At 39.1% G+C, this 19,080-nt stretch overlaps 2 protein-coding genes across 5 annotated transcripts; both read right to left on the bottom strand.

The window, feature by feature from the left end:
• Positions 1–216: 216 nt before the first annotated feature.
• On the bottom strand, positions 217–3,805 carry LOC109057025 (dehydrogenase/reductase SDR family member 7B-like). 2 transcript variants are annotated; one of them, XM_042726928.1, is made up of 7 exons: positions 3,705–3,805; positions 2,416–2,575; positions 2,177–2,292; positions 1,767–1,977; positions 1,129–1,221; positions 866–1,018; positions 217–772 (listed from the first exon to the last, which is right to left on the bottom strand). In XM_042726928.1, exons 2-7 carry the CDS (start codon positions 2,567–2,569, stop codon positions 567–569), a joined length of 933 nt encoding a protein of 310 aa, XP_042582862.1. In that variant the 5' UTR covers positions 2,570–2,575; positions 3,705–3,805; the 3' UTR covers positions 217–566. The 2 variants fall into 2 exon arrangements, with proteins under 2 accessions (XP_042582862.1, XP_042582865.1); XM_042726931.1 differs by lacking the exon at positions 3,705–3,805 and adding an exon at positions 3,571–3,702.
• Positions 3,806–4,139: 334 nt separating this feature from the next.
• On the bottom strand, positions 4,140–18,879 carry LOC109057016 (protein cramped-like). 3 transcript variants are annotated; one of them, XM_042726919.1, is made up of 20 exons: positions 18,672–18,879; positions 16,366–16,736; positions 14,706–14,908; positions 14,169–14,322; positions 12,867–12,950; positions 12,708–12,756; positions 12,468–12,553; positions 12,017–12,140; positions 10,890–10,971; positions 9,842–10,675; positions 9,389–9,557; positions 8,744–8,904; positions 8,140–8,208; positions 7,892–7,973; positions 7,434–7,544; positions 7,167–7,336; positions 6,884–7,070; positions 6,626–6,778; positions 5,580–5,716; positions 4,140–5,307 (listed from the first exon to the last, which is right to left on the bottom strand). In XM_042726919.1, exons 2-20 carry the CDS (start codon positions 16,733–16,735, stop codon positions 5,185–5,187), a joined length of 3,348 nt encoding a protein of 1,115 aa, XP_042582853.1. In that variant the 5' UTR covers position 16,736; positions 18,672–18,879; the 3' UTR covers positions 4,140–5,184. The 3 variants fall into 3 exon arrangements, with proteins under 3 accessions (XP_042582853.1, XP_042582835.1, XP_042582843.1); XM_042726901.1 differs by lacking the exon at positions 18,672–18,879 and adding an exon at positions 17,117–17,599; XM_042726909.1 differs by lacking the exon at positions 18,672–18,879 and adding an exon at positions 16,824–17,076.
• Between the last annotated feature and the right edge of the window lie 201 nt (positions 18,880–19,080).

The following is a 19,080-nucleotide window of genomic DNA, read 5'->3' as shown; positions in this document are numbered from 1 at the left end:
ATTCAAAAATGTAAAGTCTTTCTGAGAAATGTATCAAAATGAAGTGAATAAATGTAAAGACAATATTGTCATTTTGCATGTTTAAGACCAGCAGAAACCCTGATATAAATGGATCTAATCTGGTTCTTGAATGATAAATGTTTGTTCTGCTTATCTAAAGACTGGTCATCTTGCTGTTGTGTTTTTCAAAGATCAGAGATGATTCGAGCAACTGAATCCATTTTTAACCTTAATATTTATTAAATACATTTCCTTTTAGACATTAAAATGAGACTTTTTAGCTCTGAAACCTTCAGTCATCCAGGTATTTAAACGTCACAGAATAGTGCATAAGTACGCATTTTGTGACGCACCTTATGTCTATGGCGATACACGCAGGTATTTGTTACTCCGCAGCAGTGACGACCCAAACAGGCTACAATAGTCTGAAGATAAATCACTTATTATATTAAATGTACCGTAGTGATTTGGTAGATGAATTTATGATGTACTCGCTCATTATATACGTTTTGCTAATTTTTGAACACAGAAAAAGTTACATAGTGTTGCTTTAATACTGTTTTCTCTTATTCCTCCTTCACTCTCTGTTCTTTCACGGCCCGTGAAGCCATCAGTCTGAAGTAGAGAGCGGGCCACAGTGTACGCAGATAAACGGCTGCAGTAGGCAGCAGCCCAGCCAAAACCACGTCTTTCTGTTTGTGACAGACAGCTTTCAGAACAGCACGCGCCACGTCCACTGGATCCGACCCCTTCGCTGTGGTTTTGTCCATTACTAGATCCAAAAGAACAAAAAGAAGCATATGATTAAATATTAAAATATATATATTTATGATACTCAGAGTTGACAAGAACAGCATGCCCTCACCTCCATATTTCGAGCCGTCCCCCGTGACTGCATTGATGGACAGGTTTGTTCTGATGTAACCAGGGCTGATGACAGACACCTGCAGGCCGAACCTGTCGACCTCTGCCCTCAAACAGTCAAAGTAGGCCTGCGTCGCGTGCTTAGATGCAGAATCTGACAGAAAACATTTCAGATTTGCAAGCAAGGTACTCAATCAAATATAATGCTGTGTTTATTCATGAATTCCCTCATTTGAACAGCTTCTTTTGTGAATATATACTCACACGCAGATCTGTACGGTATGGAGATCTTTCCCTGCACACTGCTGATGACAACAATATGTCCACTGCGTCTGTCGACCATCGAAGGCAGGAGGGCTGGAGGGAACAAAAAAATCATTTTAGTTATAATAAAAATCTACACAATGTCATGTATGATATAATTTACATTATATAGGACTATAATTTAGCATTTTTTCACATTTAATATAATTTTTACATTAATATACATACACTATTAGTCAAAAGTTGGGTGTCAGTATGTTTTTGTTTGTTTTTAAAGAAATTAATATTCAGCAATGACACATGAAATTGATCAAAAGTGACAGTAAAGATGCTAATATACTAGTTTTTTTAACTTTCTATCAGTTGTAGAATCCTGAAAAAAAATATATCACAGTTTCCACAAAAATATTAAGCAGCACAACTATTTTCAACATAAGAAACATTTCTTAAGCACCAAATCTGCATATTATTAGAATGATTTCTGAAGGATCATGTGACACTGAAGACTGGAGTAATGATGCTGAAAATTCAGCTTTGACTCGATAAATTATATTTTAAACTATATTAAAATAAAAAAACAGTCATTTTAAGTTGTAATAATATTACAGATTAATACTGTTTTTTAATACTCCACTAACCGTGTGTAAGAGCAACAGGACCGAAGTAGTTAGTCTCCATGACATCTCGCTGAACTGATACATGGGTGTCCAGGATGTTGCCACGGTAACTAATGCCTGCATTGTTGATGAGGACATCGACGTGACCGTGGCACTTCAGAATCTCCTCGGCGGCGCTGGACACCAGAGATGTGCTGGAGAGGTCAAAGGTGACCGTGCAGGGAGAGTAAGTCTGAAAAAGTGAGTAATAAACCCAGGTAAGAGACTGGACCTAAGTATGTTTGGATACATGTACACTTTTTTGCATGGTGCAAATAACACATCTTTCTCATAAATTTATGTTTTAAAGATTTAATTAGGCTTAAGAGATAACATCATTTTGCCTGCAAAATCTGAAGAGGCGAGTAAGAGACTTGATTGTATGTTTTCACCTGTATCTTTCCATTGGTTGTGTTTCTGAGCTCCTCCACAACGTCCTGCAGTCTCTTCTGGTCCCGTCCGCACAGGATCAGTCGGGCCCCTGCCGCATGGAAAACCCGTGCACACTCTGAGGAACAAAAGACAGATGGAGAATATTAAAACAAACAAGGATGTAATATCTACAGTCAAATGTCATTGATAAGACATTTTGATCAGCAGTGAGTTATAAGTGAGTTTATGTTCTTGTAACCTTTGCCCAGGCCTGAACTGGCTCCAGTGATCACCACCACTTTATCCTGTAGATTCTGCTTGTGTCTCAATCTCTGGATCACTTTCAGCAAAATCAGCAGCCCCACAGTCCCAGCTGCCAATGGCCCAACGCCTAAACCTAACACACGCTCCATTTGTCTCTGTACACAAATGCAGAGATATGCATATATCAATTCACATTTATTAAAACTCAGCCCAACATCTTTATCTGAAAGTAACACGGCAGCCTTCTCTGAAAACACTGCTGAACTTCAGTGTGGGTATGTTTAACATGCGGTTTACATAGAAGACAGCAACAACTGTAAACTCTAAACAATATTTTGAAGAATAACATGAAATTGTTTTATTCTATATGATCGGTATAACTCTTTTATACCTCACATTCCAAGACAGCATAAAATATTTGTATTTTAAAAAGTATTTCTCCATCCAAAACCTTTTTTTTTTTTTTTAAATAAACTAGTAAAGGCAAAAATTCAAATGCTGAAAACTTAAAAAGGTGACTAGTTAAGCACAAAATACTTTGACTTTACACATTAAAAGAAATTTAACGAGTCGTACAGAAACTAAAAAAAAAAAGTTAAAAAAAGACAAATAATATCTAAAATGTTTTAGTTAATTGAAATAATGCTGAAATAAATTAAATAAAAAAAGTAAACAAAAACAAAATGAAAAAAACATGAAACTACTAGAACGTTTACATTAAAATGAAAACTGAAATATAAAAACAAAAGCTAATTCAAAATATTAATAAATACTATAATATTATGCGAATACTGAAAACACACTTCTGTCAAGGGCAGCAGTAAACCAAGGGTTTTTTCTTGATTGATTTATCGTTAAAACAACATTAGTCTGTCCGATAATAGAGTCACGTGATATGTAGTAAACTAACTAATCCACAGCAACCATCCTGAATATGCAACCGAGTTTATTTTCACAGAACAATCTTAAAATCTCCAATAATCAGTATCTCTAAGGTTGTTGTATCTGTATAGACTGTTTTGTAAACATACAGGCCTGATAGCACAGACAGGGTTGAGGTTAAACCAGGATTAGGCCATAGTTCAATTAAGACATTTAGAGCCTTAGAAACTAACTAACGTTAGTGTGCATCTTCAGACAAAACACTCACATATTTTAAGAGATGTCAGTGCAAGTTTCTTTAAGTAAACCAGCCCAGATATGCATTTGTGGGACTAGCCTCAAGCCTTGTCTGTGAAACCGGGGGATAAAATAAACCGACAGGAATAATACCACATTACCTACCGTAAGATAAATAAAATATGATTGAGCGGAGAAACCGGAACTCAACACACTCACGTGACTTCGGCCGTCCAATAAAATTCTGAAGGGATTCTTAAGATATCACGCCCTCTACAGAATCCTGCAAGTTAATACATAAAAACAATGGATATTATAAAAGACAAATATGATCCAGACTCCAGGGTTCTTTTAGGTTACCAAAACTAAAACTATATCTTAAAAAACTGGTTACCTGGAATAAAATTAACATTAACCGAAATAATATAAAACAATTAAAACGTATTTGCATATACAACTGTACTGAAAAAAAAATGTAAGTTTAAAAATGACAAAATACAAAATTACTAAAATGTTAAAATTAAAATAAAAACAAATTAATTTTTTTTTTTATAAAAAACTATATCTCAATGATATTCAATGATGACAGACACAAAAGGGTTCATTGTAGTTGCATTTATACACATTGGGATTAAAGCCTCCTTTTAACAACACAGAACTCTTTAAAACAGCGGAGAGGAGCTCCTAAATGCCTGCATGTGGCATGTTAAACAAAAAACACTGTCTCAGAGAGTTATCAATAAATAAATCCAAATGACAATAATTTACAATATGTTACAAAAGTTGTAAATACTAGGGATTGTTATTGTCTATTTACATCTGTGCAAACACTCATATATGTACATATACCCCCCCCCCCCCCACACACACACACGCACCACGCACACAAAGCAAGTCTCACATAAGAAAACTCAGTTTTAGAGTATACAAATTATTGGCTTCATATCAATTCATCAGGAAACAAAAATCCTAGTGTTGTGGGGAAAAATAGCGTCATATGTTTAATCTCACCTTTGATGCAACTACACTGCATTTGTGTTATCAGTAATTTTGTTTAGTGTGGTTAGATATTCAGTCCACTTAATAATCTCACAAAAAGAAGCCCTTGTCCCTTTCAGTAGTGTGGCTTTCACCAACCTAAAACATTCAGATAAAAAAATGAACCAATCAGAATCTGAGGTCTCATAAACAGAGGGTGTGCGCAGACACACTCCTATGGCTTTAGAGGGTTTTGCACAAATGTTGTGTACAATAGAAAGAAATCACAAAGACAAAGCACATACAGTCCGCAGCTCCACTGACAGATGCATGCACATGCACACACACGAAAGTGAGACAAAGACATTACACAGATATACAGATGAGAAGACGGTATTTGTTCAGATATGGCAGGTCTTGTTTTCTCTGTACATGAGGTTGTGTTGTAAACTGGAGTGTTTTTATTTATTTAATTTTTTGTTTAAGTGTTCTGGGTGTGGTTTATAATCACAGAATAATCAACACACACACACACATAAACGCTCTCACACGCATGTCGTGGACCCTGCCAGTCTATTGCACTTCCTACAGCTGAACTGCACTCCAGCTAACATTCTTCTGTCCAATATGAAAAGGGGTGGAACAGTGACAGACACCGCCTCCAGCATCAGTCCTCTGGACGAGGTGGGAGGGTCTGTTCTGTGACGGAGAGCTCCTGTGCGAGGTCATTGAAGCGGGCGATGTAGTCAACGCTGCTCTCGCTCATCATACAGGCCAGCTGGGTATCCACCTGTAGTGAGAAAACAGCCTTTGAGCAAGTGTCCAAATGTTTTTTGGGGGCCGCAGCATGACAACAACAATACATGTATAACACTTTCAAAGCTGAGGAGGGATGTCTGATTTATTTGCATACACCATTTGAAACACCCTCACTTCCTGTTTATCTTCATTGTAAGGCAGGATGTGAAAAAACAAAAACAGGAGCACCTGGCGATAATGTGCCATATCAAATGACATTGGTCTACCAGACAGCAGCTGGGGACTTTCTGTGTTTCCTCTCACCTCAGCTACATCCGGCAGGCCGCGGGACTGAAAACAATCGTGGGAGTTGCTGTCCAGTAAACTGGGTCCAAGTAAGGCTGTGTTACTCGAATGGGGCAGGGCTGTCCTTCTTGTCTTATCAGGAGATGCCAGACTTGCTGCAAATCACAAGGATGCATTTGTCAATAGAGCTGAGACTGATGGAGGTTTGCAGTAAGAACACAGACAGGTAACTGTGGACATTTTTTTTGCTTCAGTCTGAAGCCAGATTCTTGTACCTCAGTATTAATACTGAATAGATACCTCAGGCAACATATAAAATGCTGAAAACAAACTAGGGTTTCACTGTTTAACTCAATTCAATATCAACAATTAAACTTTTTGTTATCCGTTAAGTTCCTTTTACAGGATTTATCTATCTATCTATCTATCTATCTATCTATCTGTAAGATGTTTTTGAAAGAAGTTTCATTTGCTCCCCAAGTCTGCATTTATTTAACCAAAAATATGGTAATAATGTGAAATATTATTACAAATTAAACTTCATATCTAAAAATACAAAATTAATATATTTCACAACGTCATTTATTCCTGTGTTGGCAAAGCTGAATTTTCAGCAGCTATTACTCCAATCTTCAGTGTCACATAATCCTTAAAAAGAAAAATAAGCATTTCTTATTAATATCAATGTTAAAAAATATTTTTGTAGAAGACCTCATACATTTTTTTTCCCCAGGATTCTTTGATAAATATAAAGTTCAAAAGCACAGCATTTATTTGAAATGGAAATTTTTTGTATCATCTTAAATGTCTTAACTGTCACTTCTGATCAACTTAATGTTTCTTTGCTGAATAAAAGTATTAATTTCTTTTCAAACCAAAATTCTGTCAGTAAGTTGTAATGGTAGTGTATATATAAATTAAAAGAAAGCTCAATCAATTAGTTACAAACTCAAAATCTGTTATCAGCTCGTGGAACTAACATTTTGTTTCCTGCTATGTTACTGATATATAATATCTAGAATCAACATCTGATGCTATCAGGGAACTGAGTGCTTGATACTTACAGAGCAGGCAGCCGAGACTTGAATCAGTAGAGTCACTGGGGTACCACTGAGGGTCGTGTGTGGGGGACGGCATCCAGCTGTCACATGAAGAAGGAAGGAGCTTGGATCTATCACTCCCATTGAGTTTAGGAGGTGAGAGCAATGATCCATCACCTGAGAAAGAGACAGAGAGACCGAAAGTGAGCGAGTCGATATGACTACTACAAAACAATGCCACTGAGATCCTCCAACACTCAGGTTCAATCCCATGGGTCATACCATAGTGCGAGTTGATGGCAAGCTCAATAATAGAGTCGCTGATCTGAGTTTGTGGCTCTCCAGACGGTAGAGACTCCTCTGGGGGTCCCGGCAGAGAGATATCCAATAAGGAAGCAACACTGGGAGGAGCCAAGAGGGAGTCCCCGCCCCCTGGAGACGGTGGAGAGACACCATTCTGCATGGATTCCTGCAGATAAAGAGAGTAAAATGAGGACAAACGGACCAAGATATGAATTGTACACCTAAAAGTGAAAGAGGATCTAGGAAGAGAATTAGTTCTTACCTCAGAAGGCTCCTGATCAAGTAGATCTGGCTCTAGCTCAGGTGCAGCAGGTGCCGAGTCCATGGCCTCCTCAGACTCCACAATGGCCTTATCTACACTAGGGGCCTCCACTTCCCGACAGGGGCTGCCAGGGATAATACCTGCAGATTTTGCAGCCAGATCAATTGCACCTGAAACAAATTCAAGAGAAATTCAAGAGTGTGTAGCAGTTGGTTTCAAATGTTCAGTGGATAAATAAATCTTTAATCATTTTGATTTGATCCTTACTGGACAGCTGAGTAGCGGGTGCAGAACTGGCTGTAGTGGACGAAGCTTTTGAGGAAAGTTGGCGGTTCGATGGAGCGAGACGAGTTTGTATTGGACGAAACGAACCAGTTCCTGATAAAGAGGTACACAAATAATTTTAAGAGAAGTGATTGATTTAAGATCAGACAGACAGATACAGTGATCCTGACACTTAAAAATGAAAGAACTTGTTTGAGATTTTTTTGTAACTACTTATAAGTAACTGGTGCTAAGTTAAGCTATCAAAATATTGAATTGTGAACATTGCATGTTGTTTTTTAGATATTCATTTTTTTAAAAAGAGTGTTTGTATCTTTTGCTATAATAATATGTCCTTTGGTGTGATTTTTTTTTGTTATATAATGACATTCATGTATTTAAGTGTGGCATAAGTGTACAAATACTTGGGCCAGTGCATGTGTAAAGTGTGGATTCATTACCTGTAGCAGATGAATTGGAGAGAATAGAGAAGGAGCAAACATGAGGCGAAGTGTCTCCAGTTGTTCGTGGCAGCAGAGTTCTCTGTATAAAAAACAAAGCAAAAACATACATACATTTTTATAATTTGACAGCTGTAAGAACAAAACAACAACAACAACAACAAAAAAAAAACAGATTCAATGTGAAAAGAATTAACTAGGTGAAGGCAAGAAGCCCCACTTCTTATTTTTCTTCCATCCACACTCACCTGAACCACGAGAGGTTTCCTTAGTGGACGCCCCCTCCCTATTTTCCGCTGCTTTGAAAATATATCTGACTAAAGACAAAAAACAGAAAATGATTAGAGGAAAAATTTTGCTGATGCAGAAAAAAAATCAAAAACCCTGATGGCTTTATGCGAGATTTACTGTTGTACCATATGTACAGTCCAAAGTCTGGATTCACTACATTAAACAACAAGGGAATTTTTATTCAATTTTATTCAGCAAAAAGGTTTTAAATTTATCATTTTTAAAATTGATATTAAGAAATGTTTCTTGATCACCAAATCAGCATATTAGAATGATTTCTGAAGACTGCAGTAATGACTGCTTAAAAATCACAGGAATAAAATACATTTAAAGTACAGTTAGAATAAACTGTAATAAATAATAATTTATTACATTAAATTGTAATACATTATATTTTAACAATAATTAATATATATGACACTTCTTTCAAAAACAAATTCTTACCAACCCCAAACTTTTGAATGGCCGTGTATATGACTGACAACTTGAAATACATTTCACTATTATATTTAAAAATGAAAAAGCATGTCCCTCATGTCCTATTCGCCTGACTCAACTCACACTGATAGAGTCCAGCTGCTGGCGAAAGGCTAGCTCTGCCTCCTTATTAGGTGAGAACATCCGCAGCTGGCGGGAGCTGTTAGGAGGCAGGGTCGTCGGGACAGCAAACCCTTCGCTGTCACCCCCGGAGGCCAGCAGAGAACGTGGCAGGTTTCTCCCACCTGCGGAGAACACATCTATTTAACTTCCAGCAGGTAAAATTGATACAGAGCAGCAACACTGCAATTTTGTCACAATATTGAGTCAATAGATATTCTTGGTTCAATAAGAAGTGAAACTTCAGGTTTTTCCAGCTGTTAACTGTTGCAATAAACTTCAATCTGTTCTGGAATGATGTTCATTACACTGGCTTTAAAAGTGAAGTGTTTCAATATTAAATACTTTCTTTTACCCCAGTTTAATGTGCAACTACAAGTAAACCATTTGTATACTGATTTCCCTAAAACTTTGGTCTGTGAGCAAGGTGAATGGCCTGAAATATTAACAATTGCTCAACCAATGCCGTGAGTTTGGGGTGAAACTAACTGCCATCCAAAGGCAAATGGGGGATATTTGGGAAAATCCGTCATTTCTGTGCCACTATTTAGAATTGCAGAAATAATGACACTTCGTCTTAAAATAAGACACAATTATGTCTCTGTGTACCTGTGATGACTGCATTATTCAGAAGTATTTTTGAGCGTGCTGCATGCTGCTGTCGACCCCAGCTAGGACTGCGGGTCATCCCAGCTGGAGCCCTGCCTGGAGGAGTCACAGATGATTCCTCTTGACCTGATTTCAAAGGTGAAGTGCCCACTGAACACACCTCCGGGGTCTAGAAAAAAAAATAAAAAAAAATAAAAGATTTTAAAAGACGTAAACTTTATCATTTAAAATTAAACAATTTAAATAATAATTAAACAAACAGAACCATAGACAAACAAATTACTAATTTAATTAGCCTAGTTCTATCTAGTTGATATGCATCTCTCATGTTTATATGCATACTATTAATTTTTCAATTTCTGACAAAAGCTTGTTTTCTGCCTTCTTATATTTGCCTCGAGGTATTGTAGATGTCAGTGTAAGGTCAGAGAGAGAGAGATAAAACAGACTCACTGGTTTGGGGTTGACCTCTGATGACACAAGTCTCAGGAGACACCGAAGCACACTTTGAGTGGTGGGCAGAGCTGAGGGTTGGGGTTTAGGCTGCCATTCATACTCCAGCTGTAGTTTCCCAGGCTTGCCCAGCATGAGGTAGACTTCTGCCAGTGTCACATTCTCAGAGCCCTGTGAGCTCCAACCTTCGTTTTGGATTTGTTGAGGAGATCGTCCGGTCCCACTAACTTCCTCGCCGCGCCCTTGAGGTTCTGACTGTGGTGGTGCTTTTTCTGATGCAACCCCTCCTGGTGTTCCAGGCTCCTCAGTCCGGCCCTCGATTGGGGCAGGGTCTCCCTGAGTCACAGTCTCTTTGTCGCACCCGCTAACATCAGTCTGAGTCTGTCTCACTGCCTCTTGCTCCAGAGTCCCCACCGGATTTCCCTCCGGTCCAATAGGGAGTGACGGAACGAGGGTTGGACTGACTGGAGACATAATGCTCAGGTTTGGGTTTACACTGGTCTCCAAACCTGGAGCCGAAGTGCCGCTATCAGGACCGTCAACAGGATGCCCGTCGCTTTTTTTCAGGTCTCCTCCCACCGGACCAGACTTGCCTGATTTTCCTCTTGCAGGCTGAATTCCCAAAATGTGAGCTGTGGGCAAGTCCCTAATACCTGTCCGGCCACGCCCACTCTCCTGCCAGTGTACAGTACAGGAAGCTTTTGAGTGCACAACACGAGCCACACCTGGCAAAGTAGTAACTGTGCTGTTCTCTGCAGGAAACAGGAGCAGGTCCTCTGACTCGCTAGACTGGGCCAGGCCGTCCAGAGCTTCTCGCTCTGCCAGGCTCTTACGCTACACATAACAAGTTAAGGGGAATTGCTGTCATAAAACACATAGGTTTGGGTACTGATTTAAGCATAGAGATCTTTGCCAATTTTCCCAAACAAAGTAACCAAATCCATCATAAATGTATCACATAAAACAGATGAGGAAGGAAATAGGAAGGAAACTAAACTCCTGACTGTGCATGCAGAGATATCTGGCTGAGATATGAATGCAAGGATACAATTCGTTCATCCTGGACAGCCCACTTTTGCTTCAGGAATTCAATGAGAGTGGAGACCTTCCGGTGCAACTCGACGACCATCCTACAAACACAGCACAGTGATGGGCATCGCCAAATCGTCACAATGAATTGCAAGTACTGACAGATCTTTTCTTTATGGTGACGTACATATACATTTCATTTTTAGCTTTAATTTTCATCTCATGCCGACTTTCAATATGAAGTCAATATAAAATCAAAATGCATCAAAATAGATTTTCATGACTCCAAAATTAAAATAAAACAACTAAATAGACATGAAGCAATCTCACTATTTCATTTAAGTATGCCAATACTAATAGACTAAATAAAACTAAAAACAAAACACTGAAAATACTAAAAATAACCAAAATATAACATTGACAACAAGCATGAAAACTAAACTTAAAATAAAAATACATACATACATACACACACACTGTAACAGTGTTTCTCAACTGGTGGGTCACGAACCAAAATGGGTCACAAGACTGTGACAGTAAAAGAAACAACATCAACAACAAAAAATGTCATTCTCAATGTTTTTCTGATGTGAGACTTTTATTTTGAAAGACGTGCGTGAAAGCTGTTGACACTTCTGTCAGATGCATTTTGCGGTTGTTTGGTCCGCACCCAGGTGCGATTGCTGTAGTCACACCTTCCCAAAAGATCCGCACCAAGGGGGGAAACGAACTTGAGTTCGATTCAAACGAACCAAACAAGACGGGTGTGAATGCACCCTTGGCACAAAAGAGACTAAGAGTATGCAACGTGTGAAATAAATGTAAATTACCATATACTATACTAAAAAAAGTGGATATATACTAAAAAAGTGGATTGCGGCTTGATGACCATGGGGAAAATGTGGGTCCCATAGCCAAACCAGTTGAGAACCACTGCACTATTATATTCCTGCTTAAAATATTCCCGCCCACTTCTACAATCCAACCAACTTGCAGATTACGGAAGAATGTTGTCATTAAGATTGCTAAATAACAACATTTTGTAATAAGCAATGAAATAATAAATGAGCAATGAGAATGTACGATTTAAAGGAGGTGGATCAGTGAGGTATGCAAGACGGGTCATGTGTGCACATTAGTCCTCACCTGAGCCGAGGATTATGGGCTAGACTCTGAACCCGAGCCCAGGAGTGGTTGCTCCGGGGTTGAAGTTCTACAGCCACCTTCAAGGGTAAACGCACAGGCTTCTGATCCTCCTCATCACTCACACCTGAAACAGAGAACAAAAGAAAAATAATTCTATGAAGCCTACAACACTATCTCCATGATTCTGATGGTGGCCTAAATCTGCATCACCACCCATTTTCTAATCAGTCCCACAGCCTGAAACCATGGAAACCATGAAAAACCACTCCTCCTGTACCCTGGAGAGCAGTCATGGCACACTCATCCACTGCCTTGATCCACCTAAATACCCATAGTGCTCCATTTTGTCAGTGTTCTCTTCTTACCCCATGCAGTTTGTTTAACTTGCTAACAAAATCAATCTTTTAAGAGTCTATAAAGCAATCTCTCTGTTTCTCTCTCACACACACACCATCTGGATCGCAGAGTTTCTTCAGCGCGCGGCACATGGGAGCTTTGATCCTCAGATTTCTGCCTTTGGAACGTACTGTGGTGGCCCTGAAACAATGTACATACAAAATTATAGATATGATAATATTCATAACCTACAGAGATGTACAGCAGATGTTCCCATTAGACATGCCCTAAATAATCAGTACTGTTCATTATTAACATTTCTCTTTCTCTCTCTCAAATACACATACACACTTACCCCTGTTGAATAAGCTCATTTAGTTTGGCCACATTTTTGTCATCCATCACTAGAAGTAATAGAAAGACACCAAGGAATGTTACATTTAAAATGTCCTCATGTGCAAACACTTAAAATGTCCCCCCTTGATCAAGACAACCAATCGCCTGATATACTTACAGCCTCCAACCTTCTTCCTGAGTTCAGCATAACAGATGAGGCCATAGAGCTCCTGAGAGGACTTTTTCAGCACACGTGAATACACTGAAAGATGGACAAAAGGAAGCAATAGAAAAAAGGAGGAATAAGAACATGAAGGCATTGAGCATTTATAATGTATTATGTAATTGATTTTAGTGGAATTCATAATACATCATTTCAGGATTCTTTGATGAATAGAAAATTCAAAAGAACAGCATTCATTTGAAATAGAAATCTTTTGTAATATTATAAATGTCTTTACTGTCACTTTTGATCAATTAAATGCATCCTTGTTGAATAAAAGCAAAAAACATGGTATTGTACCATGAATTAACCAATAAAGAAAGACAAAATACCAGAAACTGTGAAATGTCACAGTAAAGGTTAATGCTGTTTACATTTATGTATGCTACTTAATCATAATAAGCAAATGTGTTTGGTGTGGGCACACTCATGTTTTGATAATGCCCCGACAGACAAAAACCAGGAAGCATGGTAGCCATGAAAATTAAACTCAATTTGAAGGTGACAGACTGAATTTAAATTGGATGACAGGTACATCTTTGTTGTGGCAAGTTGACTGACGCACAAACAAATTATACGTGACCCGAAACAAAACTCAACGTGAGCCATGTGTTATGAAATTGGTGGAAAACAGCTAATATGGCTAGCTTGAAGAGGAATTTGCAGGTAAATCATCCAAGAATTCACACAAAGAAAAAGAATGCTCATTTGGAATGTTAGTCGATATGAAAAACTGATACTGTTCAGTTTCGAAAAAGATTATTTAAATCTGTACTTGTTTGCACCTGATATTTGCTACATATGTGTACACTACCTTAACATTCAAAAGGTAAAGATTAATGATGGTAAAGGTAAAAAAATGAAACAATAATCATGTAGGTATCACCACTTCTGAAAAGCACCACATACATTTTTGGTAAGTCTGTTTGCATAAAAGAAAATTGTGAAATTGTAAAATTCAAACTTTTTTTTTTTCAGTTTGAATACAGACATCTTGAAACAGACACCTTTTGTAACATTATAAATGTTTTTGCTGTCACTTTTAGTTCTTTCAAAAAAAAAAAAAAAAAAATCTTATTGACCCCTAACTTTTGAACAGTAGTGTATATATTTAGGAACTAATCTTGACAACTAACAGTCTGAAGAAGCAGGACAGAGGACAGCTTTCACAAGACAATATCCTCCTATCAAACAAAGGACTCCACTGTAGCCTGTAAATGTCATACAAAGTCTAAACTCTGCATCTGTCAGTCTCACCGTTGTTGAAATCAATGTGTTTAGAGATCTTGTGCCAGGTCCTGTAGTAGAAATGCCGCACCTGCTCCTTGTTCTTCACCATACTTGCTGGTTTACCCTTCTTCTTATATTTAAGAGCAATATTGTTTTGAATAGCTTCAAAATCCTTCCCATGCTATGAGAGGACAGGAAAGAGAATGACAGAGAGTACAAGTTATTTATAACTGTTACCCAAAAGATTTAATGAAATACAAAAATCCTTCAGGTGCATGATGAATTAGAACTTATTAAGAAATAAATCAAACGATATCACAGACCTCAGTTATACCTTTAGAGATGACATGTAAATAAATGAAACCTATTAGGACATTTAAATATCAGTCTGTCCCTGGCAAGTAGGTTTTCTGAAGCATTCAGTACTTCTGAAAATGTTATTGTCCCATATGATGTACTAATTCTCAAAACACCACTGAAAAGAAATCCTGCAATTTACTAAAAGACCAAAGAGCTGCTGAGAACTTTCAGTGAGTTTTATTATCAATAAAGCTGACAAATCACCTCATAAAGTCCTTCAAAGAAACTGTTTTTGTCCTCAGTGCTCCAAGACTCCCACTGTCTGCGCACTCGTTTCTGAATCCCCCCTTCCTCCTTCTCTGCAGGACCCTGGCCCTTTGGGGCCGATCTGGATGTCGCACCTGCCCCAGAGCTTCCGGCTGAACCTGCAGCAGCTGTCACACACACAGACGGACCTGCTTCAGCACCTGAGAAACAGAGAGGAAAAGAAAGAGGGTTAGTATGTCAGTTCTGAACACATGTTGTAATACTTGGAGAGGAATGCATTGCGACAAATGACTACATCTATATCTATATATATCTATATCTATATCCATATCTATCTATCTATCTATATATATATATATATATATATATATATATATATATATATATATATATATATATATATATATATATATATATATATATACACACACACACACACACAATAATAGCATAATGCGTAATCTATGTAAGAATCGATTATGCATCACTGTGCTTAAATATACCTACTTAGGAATTGCTTTTACAAGTCTATCTATATATACACATTTTTCCAGACATGTTCCTAAAGCAAAAATTCAGTTTTTAGATTACTGAGCATTGCTGACCATTAATTTAATTGACACTATGGCAAATCACTTTTACCAAGGCATATCTACAACAACCAAAAAACTAGATTAAACTTTAAAGGAAACACAAACACACAAAACAACTGTCACTCATACGCAAAAGATATCAGTAAAGAGTGCTAAAATTAGCAAGCAAGATTTGAATGCCTGTGCATTCAATTAAAACTTATTTATAATACTTTGGGCTGTTAAATTTATTTTTTTTTGGTTGTAAGTGATATATATAAAAATGCATGAAAACAACACTTTTTTAAAGAGAATAATCACAACAAACAAATAAAATGTTATATTGATAATTGCATAATAGAAAACTATTATATTTTTGTTCGCAATTAGGAAGGCCTACAGATCATTTAAATCTTTTTATGCACTGTATTAATGTGTGCATGTCAACAAGAGTGTCAGGTGGAGTCCCTCGGAGGGCATCCAGACCTGCTGCTCGGAGCACTGATCCAAAAACAACACGTGGGGAACCGGAGAAGCCAATAACTCTCCCCCTTACTTACGCACGAGAGCATGCAATGAGAGCACCCCAGAATACATTACAGCATGCAAGCCTATTGTCTACATTTAAAATAAACACAGATTCCCTTTCTAATCACAGTGTACACTTAGATCACTCAAACTCTTGACCAGATGCATCAGAATGAAACTCCCGACAGTGATTTGTCACCTGCTGCTGGGTGACAGCTGAACAAGGGATATGAAAGGGAAATAAATGAATAATAACAACTGAGCCTGCTGATTTAAAATAATGCACTGATGCTTATTAAGGCATTTAGTGTGGTTACAAGCAACCCAAACCTCCCAGAGCTGAGATGTAAGAGGCTTCAGTCAGTGTGAGCAGTTTGTCAAGTCACTTTCACTCCAGAAAGCATGCGAGCTTCTCCGCGTTGACAAATCAAAAGCAGCCCAAAAACTCGCTGATTGCTTAACAAATGCACCAAAGCACACTCAAAAGTGAGATAAAAGTTTAGAGAGAGGATGCACTGACAGGTGGGCAGCGGACACACGTCGAGATGTCCACTCACCTTTCGCTTTCGCAGCTCCGTGTCCGTTCAGCGCCGGGGCCGAGGCATCTTTCCGTATCCGCTTGCTCGGAGGTCGCACGCTGGAGCGGAGAAAATGATGCTGGTCCTGGTTGCTCGGGACGGCCAGGACCGGGGAAAGCGCTGTCGGGTTCACCTGGGCTCCGGGTGGGCTTGACGTTTGGCTGGAAAGAGTCGGAGCCGAACCGGGGCTGGCCGCGCTTGATGGATTAAGTGTTTCCTCTCCGACTCTCTTTGTACTCGTCTCCTCGCTCGCCTGATCTGCGCTCTCTCCATCCTCGCCTCCTTCGGGCTTTCGGTCCGGTTTGCTCGGCCCCTCGACCCCCGAGCCGCCCCCTTGGCCCACTGTCATCCTGCGCAAACACAAACGAAGCATAATCACAAACATTTTCCGCGACACAAAACAACGATCAACTTGGAAAGACGACATTCTGCTCAACTCAAACATGGCCGCCGCTGTTTGTTTCAAATCCCCTCTCACCGTCCCGACAAATCGCCGAAAAATTCCCCTTCGGTTATAGACGAATGTGACTAAAAACACACATCGTGCTTTCGCCCCAGCCTCCCTTTTGTGTAGTTTCGCGTGGCTCGAGTTGCGAGCGGCCCTTTATTTCCCTTGAAATTCAAGCGCGAGCGCCTACACTTTAGCGCCCTGCAGAAACGACAGACGACAACGCGAATCTCTCGCGCATTCGACCTCTATCCGAAGTGCTCGTTTCTCACGCACTCTTACCCATTCTCGAGCTCTTCGGAAGCAGACGGCGTCTTCTTTCTCTTCACCATGAGTTCGGAGATTTTCGAGGGCAAAACTTGACGAATCTGAACATATTCGAAGCGCAAACGAGGTCAGGCGAAGTCGTCCTCTCCTGGCTGCTGCTCCTGCTACTGGGGTTCAACTCCGCGCAGCGCAACTGGGAGCTTCTCGCAGCCACAGCAACTCTGACTCACAAACTCACTAGTTTTATCACAGCAACAAACACCTGTCATCTAGCTCATGCTCAAGATAAAACGACACACGATGACGCTAAGTTTGAATCCACATCTGCTTTTTGAGGCATTTCGGTCAATTCAAACCTATGCACGCAGCCGCTGTTCTCTCTCTGGACTTTGCGTACTTCTTCTACGTCACAACTATCAGAGCAGAAGCTGATTTATTATTCAGCTTTAAATTTCGTTCAGTGACACCCTCAGACCCAATTTATCCCAAGATAAGAGTGCGTTGATTTCATCATCTCAACAGCGAGCAGGACAAGACTTGACAGAGCACGTGAAGATCACGTAGATTAGAGGGGGTGTGATGTGGGGCTTTGCATACACACCAAAAAATAAACAAACAAACACATAAATAAATAAAAATAAACATTAGGACCGCACATATAACAGCGACTCGTTCTCGGATCTGTCCATCTATGCAGATATTAATAAAATAAAAGTTTGCAATAGTCACCATGTTTTGCTTGATTAGGGCGTGTCTTCAGCTCACGAGAGCTAAAAACATTTTTGACATTACAGACTTCGTCAAACACTGAGACACATCAAGTTTTTACTTTATCAGTGTAGTTGTGAACAGCAATCGTGCATGTTTAAGATGTTGCTTCCTATTATATTTAAAACATTATTGCAGCCAAGAAAGATAAGCTTTCTATATATAGTGTGTGAAAAGAAAAATTTAACCTGATTTATCCCACGAACAACATTGTTATAATGTCTATAATGAAATAAGATACAGCCAGGCAATGCTCGGCCACTGCAGCTGTCAGTACCCCAGTCTCTATTTGAGGGGAGCATTCAGACTGAAACAAAATGTTTTTATTTCATCCTCTTGAGCATTCAGTGAAATGTGCTCACGAGTATAGACGCCTTAACAAGTACAAAGCTAAATAGCAAATTTACACTGCATGAAGATCTGAGCACAAGTGAGAAAAAACAGCTTAAAATACTTGATTACAACTTGATTTAGTATCACATGCACAACAGTGGGCACTGTTTGACAGTGTGTAAAGTCGTAATGTTAGTTGGTGACAGCTTAATTATAGATGCTTGTCAGCTCAGACCCCCCTCAAAAAAAGGAGAGGGGGGGGGTAATATATTGCATCACGGAGGGACTGAAGTCTGATTTCAACATATGCGAAGGCAACATCTGACACCTGACCAGCGGTGCCAGCAGCACAGCCGTTAACTTGCTAGCTAAACAGTTACCGTTTCGTTTCTGCTGAAATCAAATAAGCAGCTCAGATGTGTAATGAGTATTTACGTCTTAACAACAAATGATTTTACAAGTTCTGTACCTGCTTGGGATATTGTTTTTGTCCTTGAGAAACTCCAGGGTATCCAGAAAGACCAGAGCAGAAGGGTAGCAGGAGAACCGCTGAGAGCCGCATCCCTTCCTGTTTTCCTCTGCTGTCGGACACGCCCACCACGACTCAAAAACAAATCCTCTGATTGGCCAAGAGCACGCACGTCGCCGCGTGCGTATAGTGATTGACGGAGAAGTTATTCAACCGATCGCGAAAGACAGAAGGGGCGTTTTTTCAAAGCAGCCAATCAAAACTTACGTTCGCGGAGCGTAATTTCATTCACTTGGCTAATGTTTTAAAATAACGGTCCCACCCAAAATTAACATAGCCGACGAAAAACTATTGTTACTGAAAGTAAATGTATTTTAAAACTTTATGTAATTATATTTGCAATGCATTA

This window comes from Cyprinus carpio, chromosome A3 (genome assembly GCF_018340385.1).
Source record: "Cyprinus carpio isolate SPL01 chromosome A3, ASM1834038v1, whole genome shotgun sequence".
Classification (NCBI taxonomy): Eukaryota; Metazoa; Chordata; class Actinopteri; order Cypriniformes; family Cyprinidae; genus Cyprinus; species Cyprinus carpio.
This window is presented reverse-complemented; position numbering and strand designations above follow the sequence as displayed.